The following is a 19,582-nucleotide window of genomic DNA, read 5'->3' on the forward strand; positions in this document are numbered from 1 at the left end:
AGATCTAATATTGTCACATGGAATCGATATTGATGCCGTTGAAATTCTGCAGCAGAGTGACGACATCTCAGATCATTATCTAGTCTCGTGTATACTACATTTAGTCAAGGCTGCTAAACTGCCTTCCTGCCACAAATATGGTAGAACCATCACTTCTACCACTAAAGATTGCTCTATACACAATCTTCCTGATCAGTTTCATCGTTTTAGCATACCAGACAGCTTAGAAAACCTCGATGTTGCAACACAAACTATTGACTCTGTCTTTTCCAGCACATTAGACTCAGTTGCTCCTTTGCACTTAAAAAAGATTAAGGACATTTGTCCAACGCCGTGGTACAACGAGCACACTCTGGCCCTTAAGGGAGCAGCCAGAAAAATGGAGCGCGGCTGGAAGAAAACAAAACTAGAAGTTTTTCGCATTTCGTGGAGAGAGAGAATGATTGAGTACAGAAAGGCCTTATAAAATGCTAGATCTGCTTATTTTTCAAATCTTCTAGACGAAAATAAACACAACCCTAGGTATTTATTTGACACAGTGGCTAAATTAACGAGAAATAAAGCTTCAAATTCTGATGTTTCCAAACAGCACAGCAGTAATGACTTTATGAACTTCTTTACTTGCAAGATTGACAATATTAGAGAGAAAATTATAACCATGCAACTGTCTACTACAGTATCGTGTCAGACAGTGTGTTGTAGTGTCCCTGAGGAAAAATTCAATTCATTCGCTGCTTTAGGAGAGGAAGAATTGTCTAAACTTGTTAAATCATCAAAATCAACATGTATGTTAGACCCTATACCGACTAAGCTATTGAAAGAGATGCTTCCAGAGGTCATAGATCCTCTTCTTAATATTGTTAATTCATCTTCATCACTAGGATACATACCAAAAACTTTTAAGCTGGCTATTATTAAACCTCTTATTAACCCTCTGGGGTCTGAGGATTTTTGGGGCCCTGGAGAAGTTTTGACATGTCCTGACATTTGTGCTTTTTTTCAGTTGTTCATAAACATATTAATGGAAAAGTGTCATTACACTGTATTCAGCACGAACTAGGCTACCATAATATCTAAGGAACATGAATGTACATGTTTGTATTTTTGAAGGAATAACATTTATGTGTGGTTATTGAAAAAACAAAAAACTTAAGTCACTGAAATAAGGCCAAAAAATAAATACAAAATTTGTGTTCACAAGACTTCTGGGTATTGGAGGTTGTAGACTAGAGTTTTTGCTTCAAAATGATGTAAAAATTACCCTACCTACTTGTTCATATAAAACAATATACTAATTTTGTAAGACACTTTTTGTCAAGAAACACAGTATGCATGGAGGCGTGAATCTTCATGAATAATGCTGTGATTCACACCTGAGAAGACAAAGACCCGCATAAACACCTGCATAATGAGCCCTGAGTCAGGTAGGCTATGTGAAAAAACCCTCTGTGATCATGTTGATAACAGTATTAATGTCCACTCTTGACAAAAAAAACATGATTTTTGTGATCTCATGCATGCACATATTATTGTACATCATGTGAATAAAATTTTGTATAGGCCTATTTTAAATTACAGTACCAGTCAAAAGATTGGACGCATTATTATTATAAAGTTTTTAAAAGAAGTCTCAAACCAAATAATGGTTTTCTATTTTAATATACTTTAAAATATAATGTATTTCTGTGATGCAAAGCATCTGAACATTCATGTTACCTCTATGGCATTTCATATAGGCTATTATATTTGTTATATAGCCTAAATGTAAATGTGCAGTTGACAAACTATACATCATTAAAAAGATCTAAGACTTCACATTTTGACCTCTGTTTTACTCTTACAGTGACCGTAATTTGTCGTTACCTTTGACAAAACAACATCCATCAGGCTTTTAGCTTTTTCTAGAGAAATATTGATGGATTCTCATATGTTTGTCAATTTTCTAAACAGAGGACTAATATTTATTCAATATTTATTTTCATCACTATGAGCGCTGGATACTGTGTTTTCAATTCATACTTGCAGCCGGAGGGCGCTCTGTGCACATTTAGTCCACAAATGTCTCGTTAGAAGAACAGGCATACCATGTGACATTCCAGGAACTAACAGAGGCTTCCAGAGATCGCTAACCATGGCTATAACATGCAGATAGACACTTTTGAAGATAATAAATACACAATTGCGACGATGTATACATGTATTGCCTCAGAATTTGCGTCTGAATAGAGCGTGCGCTCTGTGGACGTGGCCGAATTAGTGGATAATGAGCTGACTCACAGACGTCTGACATATCTCACTTTTCGTACAGATTACATAAACCCAGAATATTTGTTTTCGATTTGACTCACACGATTTAAAACCAGACATTTCAATATTTCTTTAGACATAAGTTTCATTTTTTTGTAATTAGTATTCACTAAGTTACAGTTCATTTTCAGATTGGACTGACGGAGACGACTGATCAGGCATCATGTTAGTTTTCTTTATTTTGCAAAAAGCACAACATTTTGTTTATACTCTGAGTGTACACAAAAAAAAGAAGATATTTCACATTAAAATGGTGTATAACTCTTAATTGTATGTGCAAAATTGACGGAGTATTTTGAGTCTCTTTCATACTGATAAGAAAAAAAAAGCAAGGTGGTATCGCCGGCGCGACCGCCGGCTCCAGAGGGTTAAAAAAACCACAACTTGATCCTAGAGAATTAGTAAATTACAGACCGTTCCCTTTCAGTCGGTCACGTTCGACGTACGTCAGTAGTGACCGACGAATTGGGATATCGCCAGAGAGCCCTATCAGCTTCGAGTGAAACTAAACAAGCCAATGGAATTGGCGTGCGATATTTGCATAATGCGCACCGCCCCCGCCAGGTGGGTATAAATACAGAAGCGTATGCAATCGCACTCTGTCTTTCGCTTCGGAGCCAACCTGTGTGTTCCTGCTATTAGACTCAGAGTAACTTTTCAAGCCTTTGAAGAGCTATTGTTTTACAGTGCTGGTGTTAAGACACCTTACAGCGAAGCCGCAAGCTTTCCAGAGTGAGCTTCTCGAGCTATTATACAGCTCTCAACTGCTGTTTTCACAGCATTCTTTGCCCCGTTTGGTTTGTGATTTGGGCCGGTTCCTCTGTGTGTGTGACTCAGGGAGTGGTGTTCCTGCAGTCACATCGTGGCTGTTCCCTGTGTGCTTCAGCACAAAGAACAAGAGCTGAATTTTCCCCCTTCTAAAAGAGCATCACAGACTAACCCTGCGTCTTTTTCAAGATGCCATTTTGTCTGTGCGTTACTGGATGCGGTCGTTCCCTGGTCCCCGCTGATGGTCACAATCGCTGTGTCACATGCCTGGGCGTTCAGCATGCTGAGGCAGCATTTGTGGAAAGCTCATGTTCTCACTGCAGGAACATGACTATCTCAGTGTTGAGGTCTAGACTCTCGTTCCTTGGTTGTCAGGGAGCGGGGGTCCCCTCCCCTATGCCCCGTTCGGCCGTTTCCTCTGGCTCCGGCCAGGGGAGCGGCGCATCAGCGTGTAGGAATGGGGGCTTGAGGATCACGGTAAGGGCTTCCCTGCCGAGCTCCGCTCTGCAGGCCCCATTCCCCTCAACAACACTGCAGTCTGTGGTGTTGCCGGAGGAGCGTGCTGGTCCCTCCATGGAGCGACCATCCGTTTAACTTCGGTGCACCTGCGGATGAACAGATGTTGATCGCGGCATCGGAAGGTGAGCTGGAGTCCTCAGGGGATGAAGACTCTGCTGCGCTGCCTCCCTCCAGGACTGTAGCATAGCCCGAGCCTGATCCCGAGTTGATGGCTATGCTTTCCCGGGCCGCTGAGGTCGGGCTCGTCTGGAATACTCCACCGCTTCCCGAACCTTCTCGGATGGATGATTGGTTTCTTGGGGCGGGCCGCGCTGGTCCTCAGCATCCCGCCCCGGTTCCATTCTTTCCAGAAGTACATGAGGAGGTGACCAAGTCATGGAGAATGCCATATAGCGTTCGTGCCAGGCCTGGTCCCTCTTCAGCCTTCACCACTCTGGATGGCGAGGAGGCTAAGGTGTACGCTGGGATCCCCCCAGTTGAGTGAGCCGTTGCGATGCAGCTGTGTCCAACGGCAGCCGGCTGGCGCGGTGAACCGCGTCTCCCATCCCGGGCCTGTAAATTCTCATCGAGCTTGACAGAGAAAGCTTACAGAGCCTGCGGACAGGCCGCCTCCGCCCTGCATGCCATGGCCCTGTTACAGGTCTACTAGGCCAAAGTGCTCATGGATATGCCCCAGGGTGGTCTTGACCAACAGCTGCTGGGGGAGCTGCGCGCCGCCACCGACCTCGCCTTCCGGGCGACTAAGGTGACGGCTCGCTCCCTTGGTCAAACGATGGCTACATTAGTAGTCCAGCAGCGCCACCTATGGCTATGGTTCCTGGACTCCCCTGTGTCTCAGGTCGGCCTATTCGCCCAGCAGTTCTCGGCCGCACAGGAGCAGACTGAGGCGAACAAACACATCCTGCCCTGGCGGTCCGCTGCGGCCTCCACCCCACCGCCGGCCACACAGCCTCAGTCTACTCGTTGCCGAGGGTGCCCGCCTGCGTCATTCTCCGCCCCTGGCAAGTCTGCAAAGCAGCAGCCTCCACCCGCCAGACAGCAGGGAGCCGGTCGCAGACGCGGTGATCAGCCCGCTCAGACCCCAGCCCAGCCAGGTGGCAAAAGTCAAGTCAAGTCAAGTCACCTTTATTTATATAGCGCTTTTTACAATGTAGATTGTGTCAAAACAGCTTTACATTGATAACTGGTACATTATTTGGCTGCACTGCAGCTCTTAAAAGAATAGTGTCAATGCAGGCAGATCAAAGCACTGTTGAATATCAAATGTCAAGTCAAATGTCAAGTGTCCCTAACTAAGCAAGCCAAAGGCGACAGCGGCAAGGAACCCAAACTCCAAAAGAACAAGGAAGCGGTCCTGAGACGGGCAACCTGGAGGAGAGGATGTCAGCTCTTCGGGAGATGATGCCCGCATCTCTCCCTCCCCCGGAGGAGGGCCGGGGGGAATTTGTGTGTTGTATTGTCCCGCCGCTGGCTCTCCGGAGTCCAGCGGTACCCACCTTTTGACAAAAAGAGCCGTTTCCCAATCCTCCAGGTCCCAAGAGGGTGTGGCTGGCAGTGTGCAATGCTCCGCCTTGCCACTCTCAGCCCCCTCTCACCTTGCCAGCAGGTCCCAGTGTGTATGTGGAGGCCGCCTCCCTTTCACACTGTCACCTCGCAGAGTCCGACCCCACTTCGGGCCGCTATGCTGTCCGAGTCGAGTCCCAGCACTCTGCCTCACTGCCACACGTCGGGTACGTCTGTGGTGCCTTTGGTCCCGCTGGCTCGGAGTCTGGGAGCGTAGTTAGCGCTTTCCCAGCCCGTCCCACTGGCTCATTCGTACCATCAGACTCGGCTATGCAATTCAGTTCGCCCTGCGTCCCCCGGTGTTCAGGGGTGTCCACGCAGAAACGCATTTTCGAATGCATCCGTCCCCAGGATTGGTTCGCAGCAATCGACCTGAAGGACGTGTACTTTCATGTCTCGATTCTGCCTCGACACAGACCCTTCCTACGGTTTACGTTTGAGGGTCGGGCATATCAGTACAAAGTCCTACCCTTCGGGCTGGCCCTGTCGCCCCGCATCTTTACCAAGGTTGCGGAGGCAGCCATTGTTCCGCTCAAGGAACAGGGTGTTCGCATTCTCAACTACCTCGACGACTAGCTCATTCTGGCCAGCTCGCGAGAGCAGTTGTGCGAACACAGGGACATGGTGTTAGCTCACCTCAGCCGGTTGGGTCTTCGGGTCAACTGGGACAAGAGCAAACTCGCCCCCGGGCAGAGGATCTCTTATCTCGGTATGGAACTGGACTTGGTTGCCCAGACAGTGTGCCTCACCGAGGAGCACGTCCAGTCAGTGTTGAACTGCCTGAGTTCGCTAACGTGCAGAACAGCGGCCCCACTGAAAATTTTTCAGAGGCTCCTGGGGCATATGGCATCCGCAGCTGCAGTCACGCTGCTCGGATTGCTTCATATGAGGTCGCTTCAGCACTGGCTTCACGTCCGGGTCCCGAGATGGGCGTGGCAACGCGGTACGTTCCGTGTCCCTGTGACACCGAACTGCCGTCGTACCCTCACTCAGTGGTCGGACCCTTCATTCCTGCGGGCAGGAGATTCCCTCGAACAAGTGTCCAGGCATGCTGTGGTCTCCACAGATGCCTCTGCCACCGGGTGGGGAGCCACGTACAACGGGCATGCAGTGTCGGGTCTGTGGACAGAGCCCTAAGTGCATTGGCATATCAATTGCCTCGAGTTGCTATCAGTATGTCTTGCACTGGGCTGCTTCAAGGAGCTGTTGTCAGACAATGGAGAATGGGAATGGAGACTCCATCCCCAAGTGGTCCAGCTGATCTGGCAGCGTTTCGGGGCCGCACAGATAGATCTGTTTGCCTCTCCAGACACAGCCCACTGCCAGTTGTTTTATTCCCTGACCGAGGGCACTCCCGGCACGGATGCTCTGGCACACAGCTGGCCCCGGGACCTACGCAAATATGCGTTTTCCCCAGTGAGCCTTCTCGCACAGCTCCTGTGTCATATTGGCCCACTCGGACCTGGTTTTCGGAACTGATGCTCCTCGCGACAGCACCTCCTTGGCCCATTCCTCTGAGGAAGGACCTTCTAACTCAGAGACGGGGGACCTTCTAACTCAGAGACGGGGCACCCTCTGGCACCCACGTCCCGACCTCTGGAAACTTCATGTCTGGTCCCTGGACGGGACGCGGAGGTTCTAAGTGATCTCCCCCAGTCGGTTATAGACACCATCACTTCTGCTAGAGATCCTTCTACGAGGAACCTCTACGCGTTGAAGTGGAACCTGTTCATTGAATGGTGTTTCTCTCACCGAGAGGACCCCCGATCATGTTTGGTCAGGTCTGCGCTTTCCTTCCTACAAGAGGATTTGGAGAGAAGGCTGATTCCCTCCACCCTCAAGGTGTATGTTGTCGCTATTGCCGCACAGCACGATGCAGTCGATGGTAAGTCTTTGGGGAAGCATGACCTGATGTCAGGTTCCTGAGGGGGGCGAGGAGACTGAATCCGCCTCGCTCTTCCTCTATAGCCTCTTGGGATCTCTCCCTGGTACTTACATCTCTCCGGGGTCATCCCTTCTAGCTTTTGCAGTCAGTGCAGTTAAAAGTACTGTCCCTTAAGACCGTCCTCCTGGTTGCATTGGCCTCGGTGAAGAGGGTAGGGGACCTGCACTCATTTTCGGATGACGAGTCGTGCCTGGAAATCATGCCCGGTGACTCTCACGTTATCCTGAGACCCCAGCCTGGATATGTGCCCAAGGTTCCTACCACTCCCTTCAGAGATCAGGTAGTGAACCTGCAAGCGCTGCCTTCGGAGGAGGCAGACCCAGCCCTGGCTTTGCTCTGTCCCGTCCGCGCTCTGCGCCTGTATGTGGATAGAACGCGAAGCTTTAGGAGCTCAGATCAGTTCTTTGTCTGTTACGGAGGCCAGCAGAAGGGAAAGGCATGGCACCTCGCTGACAGATATCTGCAGATCTGCGGGCTGGGCGACACCCAACACATTCACTAGATTCTATAGCCTTCATGTGGAACCGGTATCTTCCCGTGTACTCGCTTCTAGTAGCCGGTAAAGGGAAGAACCTGTTCCAGTGTCAGCTTGCTATGCCACTCCCACCCCCTGGGCCGGATAAGTGCATCCATTGCTCCAGTGAGTTCCACGCATGGCGAACCCTGTCGAGCTCCTCCGCCTCCCCTTGTGGCTCGGACATTGCGGAGTGTGGTGCGCATTATGCAAATATCGCACGCCAATTCCATTGGCTTGTTTCGCTTCTCTGGCGATATCCCAATTCATCAATCACTACTGACGTATGTCTCTGTTCCCTCCTTCAGGGAACGAGGGTTACATACGTAACCGAGACGATCTCAAATCTTCCTTTACTATCAAAAATACTACAAAAGGCAGTATCATCACAACTATGTTCCTTTTTAGAAAGAAATGGTATCTGTGAGGATTTCCAGTCAGGATATAGACCGTACCATAGTACTGAGACTGCTCTCATTAGAGTTACTAATGATTTGCTCTTATCATCAGATCGTGGTTGTATCTCTCTGTTAGTGTTACTGGATCTTAGTGCTGCATTTGACACTATCGATCACAACATTCTATTAAATAGACTCGAAAATTACATTGGCATTAGTGGAATTACACTGTCATGGTTCAAATCATACTTATCTGACCGTTATCAGTTTGTAGTAGTAAACGAAGAGATGTCATATCGATCATAAGTTCAATATGGAGTACCGCAAGGCTCAGTACTAGGACCGTTGCTTTTCACTCTGTACATGCTACCCTTGGGAGACATCATTAGGAAGCATAGCGCTAGTTTTCACTGTTACGCTGATGACCCAAACTCTGGAACAATCTTCCTAGCATTGTTCGGGAAGCAGACGCTCTGTCAGTTTAAATCTAGACTAAAAACGCATCTCTTTAACCTGGCATACACAACACATTATCAATTTATATTTTCAAATCCGTTAAAGGATTATTAGGCTGCATAAATTAGGTCAGCCGGAACCGCGAACACTTCCTATAACACCAGATGTATTCGTTACATCAGAAGAAGAATGGCATCTACGCTAATATTAGTCTCTCTGTTTATCCTGAGGTTTACCGTAGTCAACCGGATCCGGGCTGTATCCAGGTGAGATTGAGGACCTGCGCCTTGACACGACCACAATGCAGCCCTGAAGTATCAGCAGAGATTGAGTCAACTAGATCATCCATTGTGAAGGCCTCATCGCCATGACAGCCAGTGGCACAGTTCCTCAACAAACCTTCCATACCGGCGTGATGAATACGATCCTCAACTGGATGGAACTGGAATAAATACTTTGAATGTTGTGATCCCATGGGGCTTATGATGGCTACCTGAATCGTAACAAAGCACCATTCGCCAGAGGAGAACTGGCCCCCCGACTAAGCCTGGTTTCTCCCAAGGTTTTTTCCTCCATTTTAACACCTATTTGCCACCTGTTTGCCACCTGATGTCACCTGTTGGAGTTTGGGTTCCTTGCCGCTGTCGCCTTTGGCTTGCTTAGTTGGGGACACTTGACATTTGACATTCAACAGTGCTTTGCATCTGCCTGCATTGACACCATTTTCTTTAAGAGCTGCTGTGCAGCCAAAATTATATACCAATTATCACTGTAAAGCTGCTTTGACACAATCTGCATTGTAAAAAGCGCTATATAAATAAAGGTGACTTGACTTGATAGACACAAGAAGAAAGGACTTTCACAGCATTTGGGATGTAGGTAGATACAGTATATATGCATCATTGAAATACCCTGGCTGTAAAGGAATTAAAGCTTGTAGACAGTGCTGTAAAGTATTTGAGTAAATGTACTTCATTACTGTACTTTATTATTATTTTTTTTTTGGCTACTTTATACTTGTACTGAGTATCAAAAATATAAGCAACTTTTACTCTCTACTCAACTACATTTTTGATTGAATATATGTACTCTTTACTCCACTACATTTGAACTGACACTTACCATTACTCATTACATTGTGACTGTGCACGACAAGTCGGAAACTTTATCTGCTGTGGCTTATTTCTTGGGCGGAAGAGGCGACATCGGCATCTGCAGGGTATTGAAGGTACTGGATGCTATTAGTCTTTATGCGCTAATTGAGGCTACTCCATGCGGACGTGAATTAGCTGCTTGCCGAATGCCAGATGTTTTACATAAATTAGCAAAATGGCTGCAGCCACTGATGAAGCCGAAGCCAACGTCATGCAGTGCCAGCACTGACGACCATCCATGGCCTTATTTGAAAGAAATGTTTTCATTTGCCGGTGTACAGAATGACTCTTACAGGATGCAGTGTCTGCTTTGTTTGCCACAAACCACAAAAATAAGTGCTTTTAAGAATTCATCATCAAATTTAAGGAAACACATTGCGGTAAGAGCCTGTTTAATGGTAATTTAATGTGAATTTAGCCAAATTAATCTATACAGACCGTGTCTGACTTTACAACGGTATTGTAAGCATAATGTTTGTTAACATAACTTTGCTGTTGCTGAAATTCTAGCAAAGGATGATCTTGAATTTCATTTGCCCAAGAATCAACGTTGTGCTTGACATCTTCTGAACCTGGTTTCCACCTTGGATGTTGACACTGCTCAATCGGATGAAACATATAAGGTTATCAAGATCATCCTTCTCCAAATGTTGGGCCTTGTGGAACAAGAGTGGCTGGTCCAACAAAGCTGCAGAGATGATGGAAGAGGAATGTAGTATGCAGTTAATTCGTCCAAATACCACACGATGGAACTCTTTGTTTCTTTCAGTGAAGAGGATTCTGAAGATCATGAAGGAAAAGGGGGATGGGTACTTTCCAGAATCTCTGTGCGGAATTCAAAATCCCCATGGGAGTAATGTTATAATGTAATGATGCTATGCATTTTCTTTTAATTTCTTTCAGAGACTTTATGCCTTTTTCCACCAGCAAAAGTGAATATTTGTATGCCATCAAGGCATCCTGAATTGTCAGATGAAACAATGGATTTTTTTTTTTTTTTTTTTTTTTTACTATTCATTCAAAAATAAGAAACAGGAGGAGTATCAGCAAATCATTACAAATTAATGCAAATTGTTCTACTATCCTATGATGAAACATTTCTATCCTGATTGAGTAGCATCTATATTTTCAGTAACCAGCTACTTTAAATAGTTTTAAACAAGATTTTACTTTTATAGGTTCACTCCTGCAGAAAAGACCTTTCTTGGGGAATATGTCACAACTATGGCCCCTGTTGCCAAAGCGATTAATATCTTGCAGGGAGAAACCAATGTGCACATGGGCTGGCTTGTACCAACACTCAATATCATGGTTTCCAAACTAAAACAAGCCAAGATATCCATGGAACTCTGCAAGAGCCTGGTAGATGAATCCTTGCAGGTGTGAACAAGCATTTCGGACATGCTCAATAATCCTGAGCTGATTGTGGCTGCAATCTGCTTCCAAAGTTTAAAACTTATTGGACAACTGATGCTGCCATCCTCAAACTTGGTTTGTTGACACAGACATATAAAACTAAATGAAGAGCAGTGACATACTAATAAGTACAGATTTTTTTGTTTGTTTGTTTTTGTTTTTTAATTAATTGCAAACTAATTTTAGAACTAACTTAAACTTTTAGGTAGAATAATGGGTGTTCTAGTATTGTATATGATTTGGGGACCTTTGGCAATATTCTATACACTTTTATCAGTAATGTGTGAAATTTTTGGAACCGTGGAATGCTAAGATAATATATTTTAAACTGAAAAAGTTTTATAATTTTATCTATCAGACATGTGCTGGTGACGGCATGGGTGTTCTGAAAACCTTCCCACCTCTTTTGAAGTTGTCATTAAGGCTCAACACTCCCCTACCTGCATCTGCTGCTTGTGAGCGACTTTTTAGCACTTCTGGCCTCATTTTCAGTCCAAAAAGAGCTAGAATAAATTCCAAGAACTTTGAGAACCAGCTTTTGTTGAAGTTAAATAAAAATATTCCCCCCCTCTGAGACTGAGAGGTACATCAAATCAAAGTCAGCTCTGGATATTTGATTTTATTTTTATTTTCTTTTATTTGTCCATTGTGCTGAAAAGACCTTTTTGAAAAAAAATGTTTTACTTATGCCTTTTTTTGAACACTTGAGTTTGACTAAGACTGACTTGTTTGATTTGTGTTGTCTTGTTTGTTCTGTCATGTTGAAATATTGAGGTGTTCAATTTAATTTGTAATAAAACCTCATAAATAAAACCACATAAATAAACTGTTTCTTGTTTTTCACTGACGTATCTCTTGGTGCTGAGGACTAGTACATATTTCAGCCTACATTCAGTATGAGTAAAATACTTAAGTACTTTTAAAATCGGATACTTTAAGACTTTTACTTGTAATGGAGTCATTTTTACAGTAAGGTATCTTTACTTTTACTCAAGTATGGTTTTCAGGTACTCTTTACAACTCTGATAAATAAGGTTGAGTTGAGTTGAATCAACGGCCCTGGTGCACTGTTGCCACACCTTGTGGGCAAACTTAGTGGACAAAATTAGTGCAAAAAGAATTCAATGCGCATGAGTACACGCGTTTAGAAAAATCAGACTATGAGCATACAGTGCTTATGCCGCAAATGCCATCATCAGCACTTTACACGCATAATGTACGTGTACAGTCAAATTTTTCTAACCATACATAATCTGTACATGCAGGTTACACAATGCCTATTCAACAACTGCATAACGTGACACAGAAAGTCTTTAACAAACACAAAGCCACTTAAAAAAAAGAAAGTATTTATTCTTAAACTGCTTTAACATTTATTTAAATTCTTATACAAAAAAAAACATAATTTGTAATAAAAAAAAATTGTATAAACATGGAAAATAGTTTTAATATTGGTCTCAGACTTGGAACCCATATTTGGAAAAATGAAACAAATCACAGGCACTCCTGTTTGCTGCTAAGAGCTTAGCTGTGTAATGAGCAGATGTGTCTTACCATTCTACCATGAGCGGTAACTTCTCTTCCACTGAGCGTGTAGAATCGATCTCTATAGGGTAGTATGTGTCCAGAAGCTTCTGCAGCTGCGGGGGGGTGGGGGGGGGGAAGGCTTAATAAAAAAAGACTCATGCTTTATAATGTCCTAAAATGAAGTCTAGACAGAGCTGATTTAAGCAAAGATAATCAGGGCTGTAAAACTTGCACATAAATTAAATAGTGTTTAAAATAAAACATTTATTTTTAAATTAGGGATTGAAAAAATATGAACAGAAATATAACAGACTTCAAAAACTTTGATGTTGAGAAAAAAAAACATTATACATATAGTCACTGTGTTCTGTTCTGTTCCCTTTCAAAAGGGAACTCGCACTGTGTCAACGCATTTGGGGAATGCCTCCGCATGAACCAGTGTCTGAAACGCTATCAAATCATGACAATCATATTGGCCGGCGACAGCCTATGACATCACTACTAGTGCGACCCGAACGCACATAGGGCCTGTTTACACCTGGTCACTTCATGCGTTTTATCTGATCGGATAGCTATCTGATTTATAAAAATGATTGCATTTACACTTGGCCACATAAATGTGTCTCAGCAAAAGGGATATAAATCCGATCTTCAATTCCCGTGCTATATGCAGATTATAGAGTTCACGTCACCGAAAGCAACAAATATGATCTTCATTTTATTGATCGTCATTTCAAAATCAAAGACCGCAATAGGAGAGAGCGTGGCCACAGCCCTGGTAAGATCATTTAGACTCATTCCTTTTAATGAAGATGATTGTGTTTTGAGCGCCTGCGACTTACTTTCAGTTTGATTTGCGGCAGTTTGTGCGCTGTCTTGCTAAAGAGATACTCAGCTGCTCATATGCGGCGATGTGTGCTGCAGTAGCGCTGTCATATCTGGCTATAACATGTTATTTAGTTGAGGGACTCACCCTGTGGTGAGTGTGTTGGTTTCCTCTCACTTAGAGAGTTGTTTTGCTGAAGCCACCGCTCCATTGAGCTCCAGGTGGTCAGTTGTTGTGTGAGCCGGCCTCCTTTCTTTAGAGTTGTTAGGCTGAAGTCTCCGCTCCATTGAGCTCCTGGAAGGTCATGAGTGCGTGTGTGCTGGCCCTTCTTTTGGGCCGCCCTGTTATCCGGCCTAGGCTTGTACTCAGGAATACGTCTTTTTTGACAGAGGCAGTTCAGCTGTAGCTTTTCCGCCTCCTAGCATGCAGTAGCCCGGAGTAGGCTACTCCTAGGAAAGCTTCTCCAGCTTAAGACTGGCAGCTAGAGATCTTAGTACGCCTCCTCTCTTTGTGAGAGTCATCCCCGGCCGGGGCCCGCCTTCTGCATTAGTCTATTAATGCAATGCCTTATGGCCTCCTCAATTTATCTAGATTGAGCTGAAACTCCTCTTGATATTAGAGTATAAGCGATATGCTGAGCTTCAGTTCCCTAGTGGTGTTAGGCACAGACAAATGTGGTTGTCCTTGAGCGTTGTTAGACTTCCTCTCATTTAGAGAGTGGAAAGCACTATGCTGAAGTCTCCGCTCTCTAGAGCTTTGGTAGTAGCTTTGTCTAGTTTGAGCTTGGAGCAAACACCACAACTGAAGCAGCAAACTGTGTGAAACATAACATTTATGCCACTGCCAATACTTTTGGCCATTGCTGTACACAGGTTTATAAAGACATAGTAAACACAATCGATATGAATCAAGTTGTTTAGTCAGAGTCTTATGAAGTGACACGATAGCTTTATAGGAACATTTAATTTAGCTTTTATTCACATATTAACATTGATCAAAGCACATGCATAGATCACATAAAATATGGTAAACGGAAGCTCAAACATGCTTGCTTGATGTTTGAGAACCAATGAGGTTTATTCTCATGTGTAAAGCAAGCGGCTGCCATCAGCCATATTTGATGTGCCCTATGTACGTGTTGATCAACGTTTATATGTGAATAAAGCCTAAATTAAATCTGTTTATCAAATTTTATCAGTGATTGTACACAATGATTGGAATGAGATGGAATCTCTAAAATTCAAACGATGTTCAGAAGACTTGGATTAACCACTCGATTCATATAAATTACATTTGCTATGTCTTTATGAAATTTCTAAAGCGTCAACTTTTCGGATTAATGGACTTTTACTGGAAGGACAGAAATCTTTTAATTTCATTAAAAATATCTTAATTTGTGTTCTGAAGATGAACAAACATCTTATAGATTTAAATAAATAAATAAATAAATAAATAAATAACTGTGTGCTATCCCTTTAATAAATGCATATAGTTTGCCTTGAATGTGCCTTTAACAAATATTGAAGAAATTCAACTTTCAAACATTTCAAATCAAAAACACATTTAATTTGGGCTTTTATTTTATTTTATTTATTTATTTATTTATTTATTGCTCAAAATGTTCATTTTGGAAAAGATTTGCTTTCTCACCTTGGCTTTGCAGTCTTCACTGATCAGTTTACTATTTTCCAATATATCTGAAAGCAGATAATTTATTATTCATTTTAACAACAGAAGAGAAATCAATTTATTTACTAATTAATTTTTTAAAGGTTATTTGCAGAGTTTAGTGTTCAATACCATTAATGTTAGATTTGACATATATTAATAAAAAAAAAAAAATCAAAATAATATAAATGACAAAATAATAATATAATAATAATATAAATGAGACAAATGAAAAAAAAAAAAAAAAAAAAAAAAAAAAAAAAACCTGTCCTTAGCAAAATTTGCCACTAAGTAAAGTCTTGCAGTCTTAATCTAGCACACTTAATTTTTTTATCACTTAATCATATATTTGGAGCGAGTGAGAGATGCACATGTGATAAGAATTTTGCTTAGCTAACAAAAAATTTGCAAGTCAAAGTAAATTTACTGGGACTGACCGTGCATTATAGGGATGTGAAAAGTACATATTTTTAAAATAGGATGCCTTTTTTCCCCACATTTTTCAAACAGTTGGATGGAGCCCAAGAGAGTAAACACAGGAGTAAAAATGTGTGGCCAAAGACATTTGTCTCTATGGCTGTAGTACAAGTGGTTAAAAATTATGAATTTAAAAAGACAACTTTACACAGTGTTTTACTGAGCAAACAGTCCAACAACTAAAGCAGCACGCTGTCGTGTCAACAATAAATAAGAAAACAACTCTAAAACTACTCAACCTCACAAATTGACTAGTTGACTGTTACACAACTGACCAGGCAACACTAAAGGAAATTTTAGTGATTGATGCACTCACTATGGCAGGTAGGACAGCGTTGGCCATTGTAGGCGAACCTGGTAAGAGTCATATCAAAATCTGAGATCACCTGAAACAGGAAAAACAAAAATTCAGCAAATGTCATTACATGAGACCATCCAAGCACTGTACTCAATAACATAAGAATAAAAACTAACTGATATCTGAATTGTAATGAGAATTAATTTCAATCTAAAGACATACAAAGTTTTATTATCTTTAAAAGGTCTAAGCCTCTCAGACAGTGGTTCTCAAGTTCAACTTTTAAAACACAAAAAAAGCAAAGGGCCAAAACTTTCATTGTTAGACTCTATTTACTTGAGACAATATTTGGAGGTTTACTACCTAGCTAAGTTTTGCTAGTTCTTTAATGGTTGTCCAATTTAAAGTGTCACTGAACATGAAAATAGAAGATACTCCATTTTAACCACAAAAAATAATAACAAAATAATAATAATAATTAATATTATTATTGTTATTCTTAATAATTTATGTTATTCTAATCTTACTAATTAATACTTGCTATTCTTACTGGGGGGAAAATTTCAAAATGAGTAAAGAAAACCATTCTTGAGAAAGTAAACTTGACAAGTCCTGATGAAAAGAAGATATTATTGCTAGTGAGAAATCTTTCATTTAAAACATCGGACATACTTTGAAATAAATTCGATTTTTTTTTTTTTTTTTTTTTTTTTTTAATCTTATATACACAAACACATTTTAACCATAGTAGAATAAAATTAAAATATGAAATTATTGAAAATGATTACTGAAAGTGAACCTGTTCTCCTGTCACTTCAAAAATGGATGGAAAGAGAGACTTGCCCTAAAGCGAAAATTTTTAAAAAAGTACAGTAGCAATGAAGAGGTGAAAAGGATGAAAAATGACCTTACAAATTGGTTATTTCAAAATCAGAATAAACCGAATACTGGTCGTGATGATTCCAGTAACAGACAATGAAAGAGTAGCAATATTAATGGGGGCGCTACTGTTATTTTATTATTTTGCCCTCCCAGACATGTGAAGAATGAGGTTTGTATAGCTTAGATAGTGTATATAAGTATCACAGTGTGGTTCCAGCAAGGAGAGAATTGAGGCTGGATCTAAATGCAGCAGTATACTTTAACAATAAACCAAAACAACAAACACACAGGAGAAGAACAACCACTATACATACATACACGTAAGATGGGACAACTGAGGACACCGACTGAGGGCTATATAAATACACTGGTTAACTAAGGGAGGAAACAAGAGACAGGTGGGCAAATCAATCAATCAGTAAGTAACCATGGAAACAAAAGAGAAACACAGGAGACACAGATATTAATTAAAAGTCCAAGAAAATGAAAACTTAAACTAGACTGCATGTAACAATAAGACTGCAATGATAAATTATTCCATTTGTATGTTTAGAAGCATGTTGCGATGTTCAGCCGCACTGACATTTTTTAGTGCCTTTTGAAATGTAATATTAAAAAAATAAATAGGAAGGACAGTTGTTGTTAAGTATGATTAAATGGAGAGAGAAATTACTTTTGAATTAAAAAAACAATGAATGATTTTGTTGTGTGATGCTTGTATGCTGTTTGCATTAACACAATATCAATATTGAGGAGGACACATCCACAATATTTGATATTCTTGATGCTGCTCTGCTACACAGAAGGAGGGTTTTACTGTTCTCAAAACCTGACCATTCATTCCAGCGCGATGCTTAATTTTTAAGGATGAAAGAGTGTGAGATATAAGATACAATTAAGCACTTAACATCTGACAACTGTTTTACGATAGAAATGTTAAATGACCAACAGTAATCAATTGATACAATTTACTCAACTTTTTTTTTTTTTTCACCTTTTGCCACTTTGAATTTAAAATATATAATTTACATGATTCATGAAATTCGTAATTGAATGTGACAAGAAAAGAAACATTAACTGAGCCATTTCTGGTATATTAGGCAAACTAATGAGTGAATGTCGTCGCCATATTTGGGGGGGAAAAAAAACAGGGAGATGTGAAAATAAGAAAAAAAAAAAAAAAAACTGCAGAACAAGAGATGGGACACAATACAAAAGAGCCAAAAGAGCTCAAAACAATATCACTGGAATGAAGGTTTATGGGCAAGTGCTTTAGGACCTGCGTTTATATTAGAAAAGCTTTCCAGCGCTGGAGAGAGCTAAGTGGGAAGGTCTGAAAACAGACGCGGAGCCTGCTTTGATCCTGCTTCTCATGTGAGTAACACGGTTTTGATTGTCTGGAGCTGCTGTGCTGCTTGCGACTAACAACGAACGCTTTGTATTTACTCTTGTGTACCATACATTCATTTTTTGTGCTTCCTTGTCTTTCGTTCATCAACTGCTCTTTACCCCACAAAGGATCAGGATGTTTCAACAGGGGAGCTGATGTGAAGGCTTGTTTCAGGTGTTGGAAGGCCTGTGGGGGTCACAAAAGTGGTCTTCCACTGGTCATTCCGGATCTGGATTAGGTTTTAGGTGCTGCGTTTTTTAGGTGCCGGATTAGGTTTTAGGTGCTGAAAATTGTTGCTCCACACAACTGGCCGTTTCCATCCACCTATTTTTATGCGCATTTGTGATATTGCATAAAAGAAAACATGCACATAAACTAAGATGTAAACACATTTACCAAATAAATCAGTCGATGTGTAACTAAAAAAAAAAAAAAAAAAAAAAAACCATGCGACTGCCACAACAGTGGATGTGATTGGAAAACTGACTGATCAGCCGACCAATTTCATTGCACAGCATCTCTAATGTTGGTTTGATCATTCTGAAATGTCTAAGCCAAAGTCTGTCATCAGAATGATTTGGTTTAATTCCTTCCCAGAAACATCTGGAAAGGTGGCACGTGATGAGTATTTGCTTGAAGATGGTCTACTTTGTTGGAAGGGGATCATACATAAAGATGCTTTGTTTGACCCTAAAACTTTGAAAGTTCTTTGAATCCATTTTGCAATTGGCTCATCAAGGATTTGCTGTTCATACCGGGGTCCGAAAAATGTCTGGCCGGATTATGCAACAGTTTTATTGGCCTAGAGTAAAACGATATGTGGCTAAGTTGGACGATGACATCACTGTTTTCTTCAGAGCCGATGTATAGATAAATGAACTAAATTAATAACTATTGATTTTTACAAAAGGAATGAATCAATACTGAATTCACTGGAAAATGACAGCATTTTCTTCTAGAGCTGCTGTGCAGTCAAATTATTTGCCAGTTATCACTGTAAAGCTGCTTTGACACAATCTGCATCGTAAAAAGCGCTATACAAATAAAGGTGACTTGACTTGACTAAGTATATACAATCTTGTTATATGTGCCAGATTACCAGTAAGCCAAATCAGAAAGTGCCAGTTGCTCCATTACAGCCTATTCCTATTGTTTCCAATCCTTTTGACCATTTGATCATTGACTGCACCCTTGCCACAGTCTAGGACTAATCATGATTATCTTCTTATCATCATGTGCTAGACTACCCGTAATCCTGGAGTTTACCCATTAAGGTATATCACTACTAAGTATGTATTGAAAGCCCTCACTTAGGAGTTAGGGGTTATCTTCCTTTGTTACCCCCGATGCTTTCCTACAGTATACGGTAATGCCTTTTGTGGTTCCTTTACCTCTTGGGAGCTTTCATTATTGTGTGTGGGGGGTTTTGTTCAGGATACTGTATTTTAAAGATAATTTTGTAAAATCCAAATAA

The 19,582-nt window shown here is 41.7% G+C and overlaps 2 protein-coding genes across 5 annotated transcripts in view; one reads left to right on the forward strand and one right to left on the reverse strand.

Annotated features, from left to right (window-relative positions):
- Positions 1–19,582, reverse strand: part of LOC127501094 (cytosolic 5'-nucleotidase 3-like) — a 246,708-nt gene that overhangs the window by 189,253 nt on the left and 37,873 nt on the right. For 3 of the 4 annotated variants that reach the window (XR_007926498.1, XM_051872891.1, XM_051872890.1), the window contains exons 3-5: positions 15,855–15,924; positions 15,044–15,090; positions 12,595–12,680 (exon numbers count right to left, since the gene is read on the reverse strand). Coding sequence is in view for 3 of the 4 variants with exons in the window: in XM_051872891.1 (XP_051728851.1) it covers positions 12,595–12,680; positions 15,044–15,090; positions 15,855–15,924 (203 nt within the window). In the remaining variant the exon portion in view is untranslated. Of the gene's footprint in view, positions 1–12,594; positions 12,681–15,043; positions 15,091–15,854; positions 15,925–17,036; positions 17,094–19,582 lie in introns of all 4 variants that reach the window. The other variant, XM_051872892.1, reaches the window with a different exon arrangement.
- LOC127501085 (uncharacterized) overlaps positions 1–19,582 on the forward strand; it is a 194,373-nt gene that overhangs the window by 62,658 nt on the left and 112,133 nt on the right. The window lies entirely within an intron of this gene.

Source organism: Ctenopharyngodon idella, chromosome 19 (genome assembly GCF_019924925.1).
Source record: "Ctenopharyngodon idella isolate HZGC_01 chromosome 19, HZGC01, whole genome shotgun sequence".
NCBI lineage: Eukaryota > Metazoa > Chordata > Actinopteri > Cypriniformes > Xenocyprididae > Ctenopharyngodon > Ctenopharyngodon idella.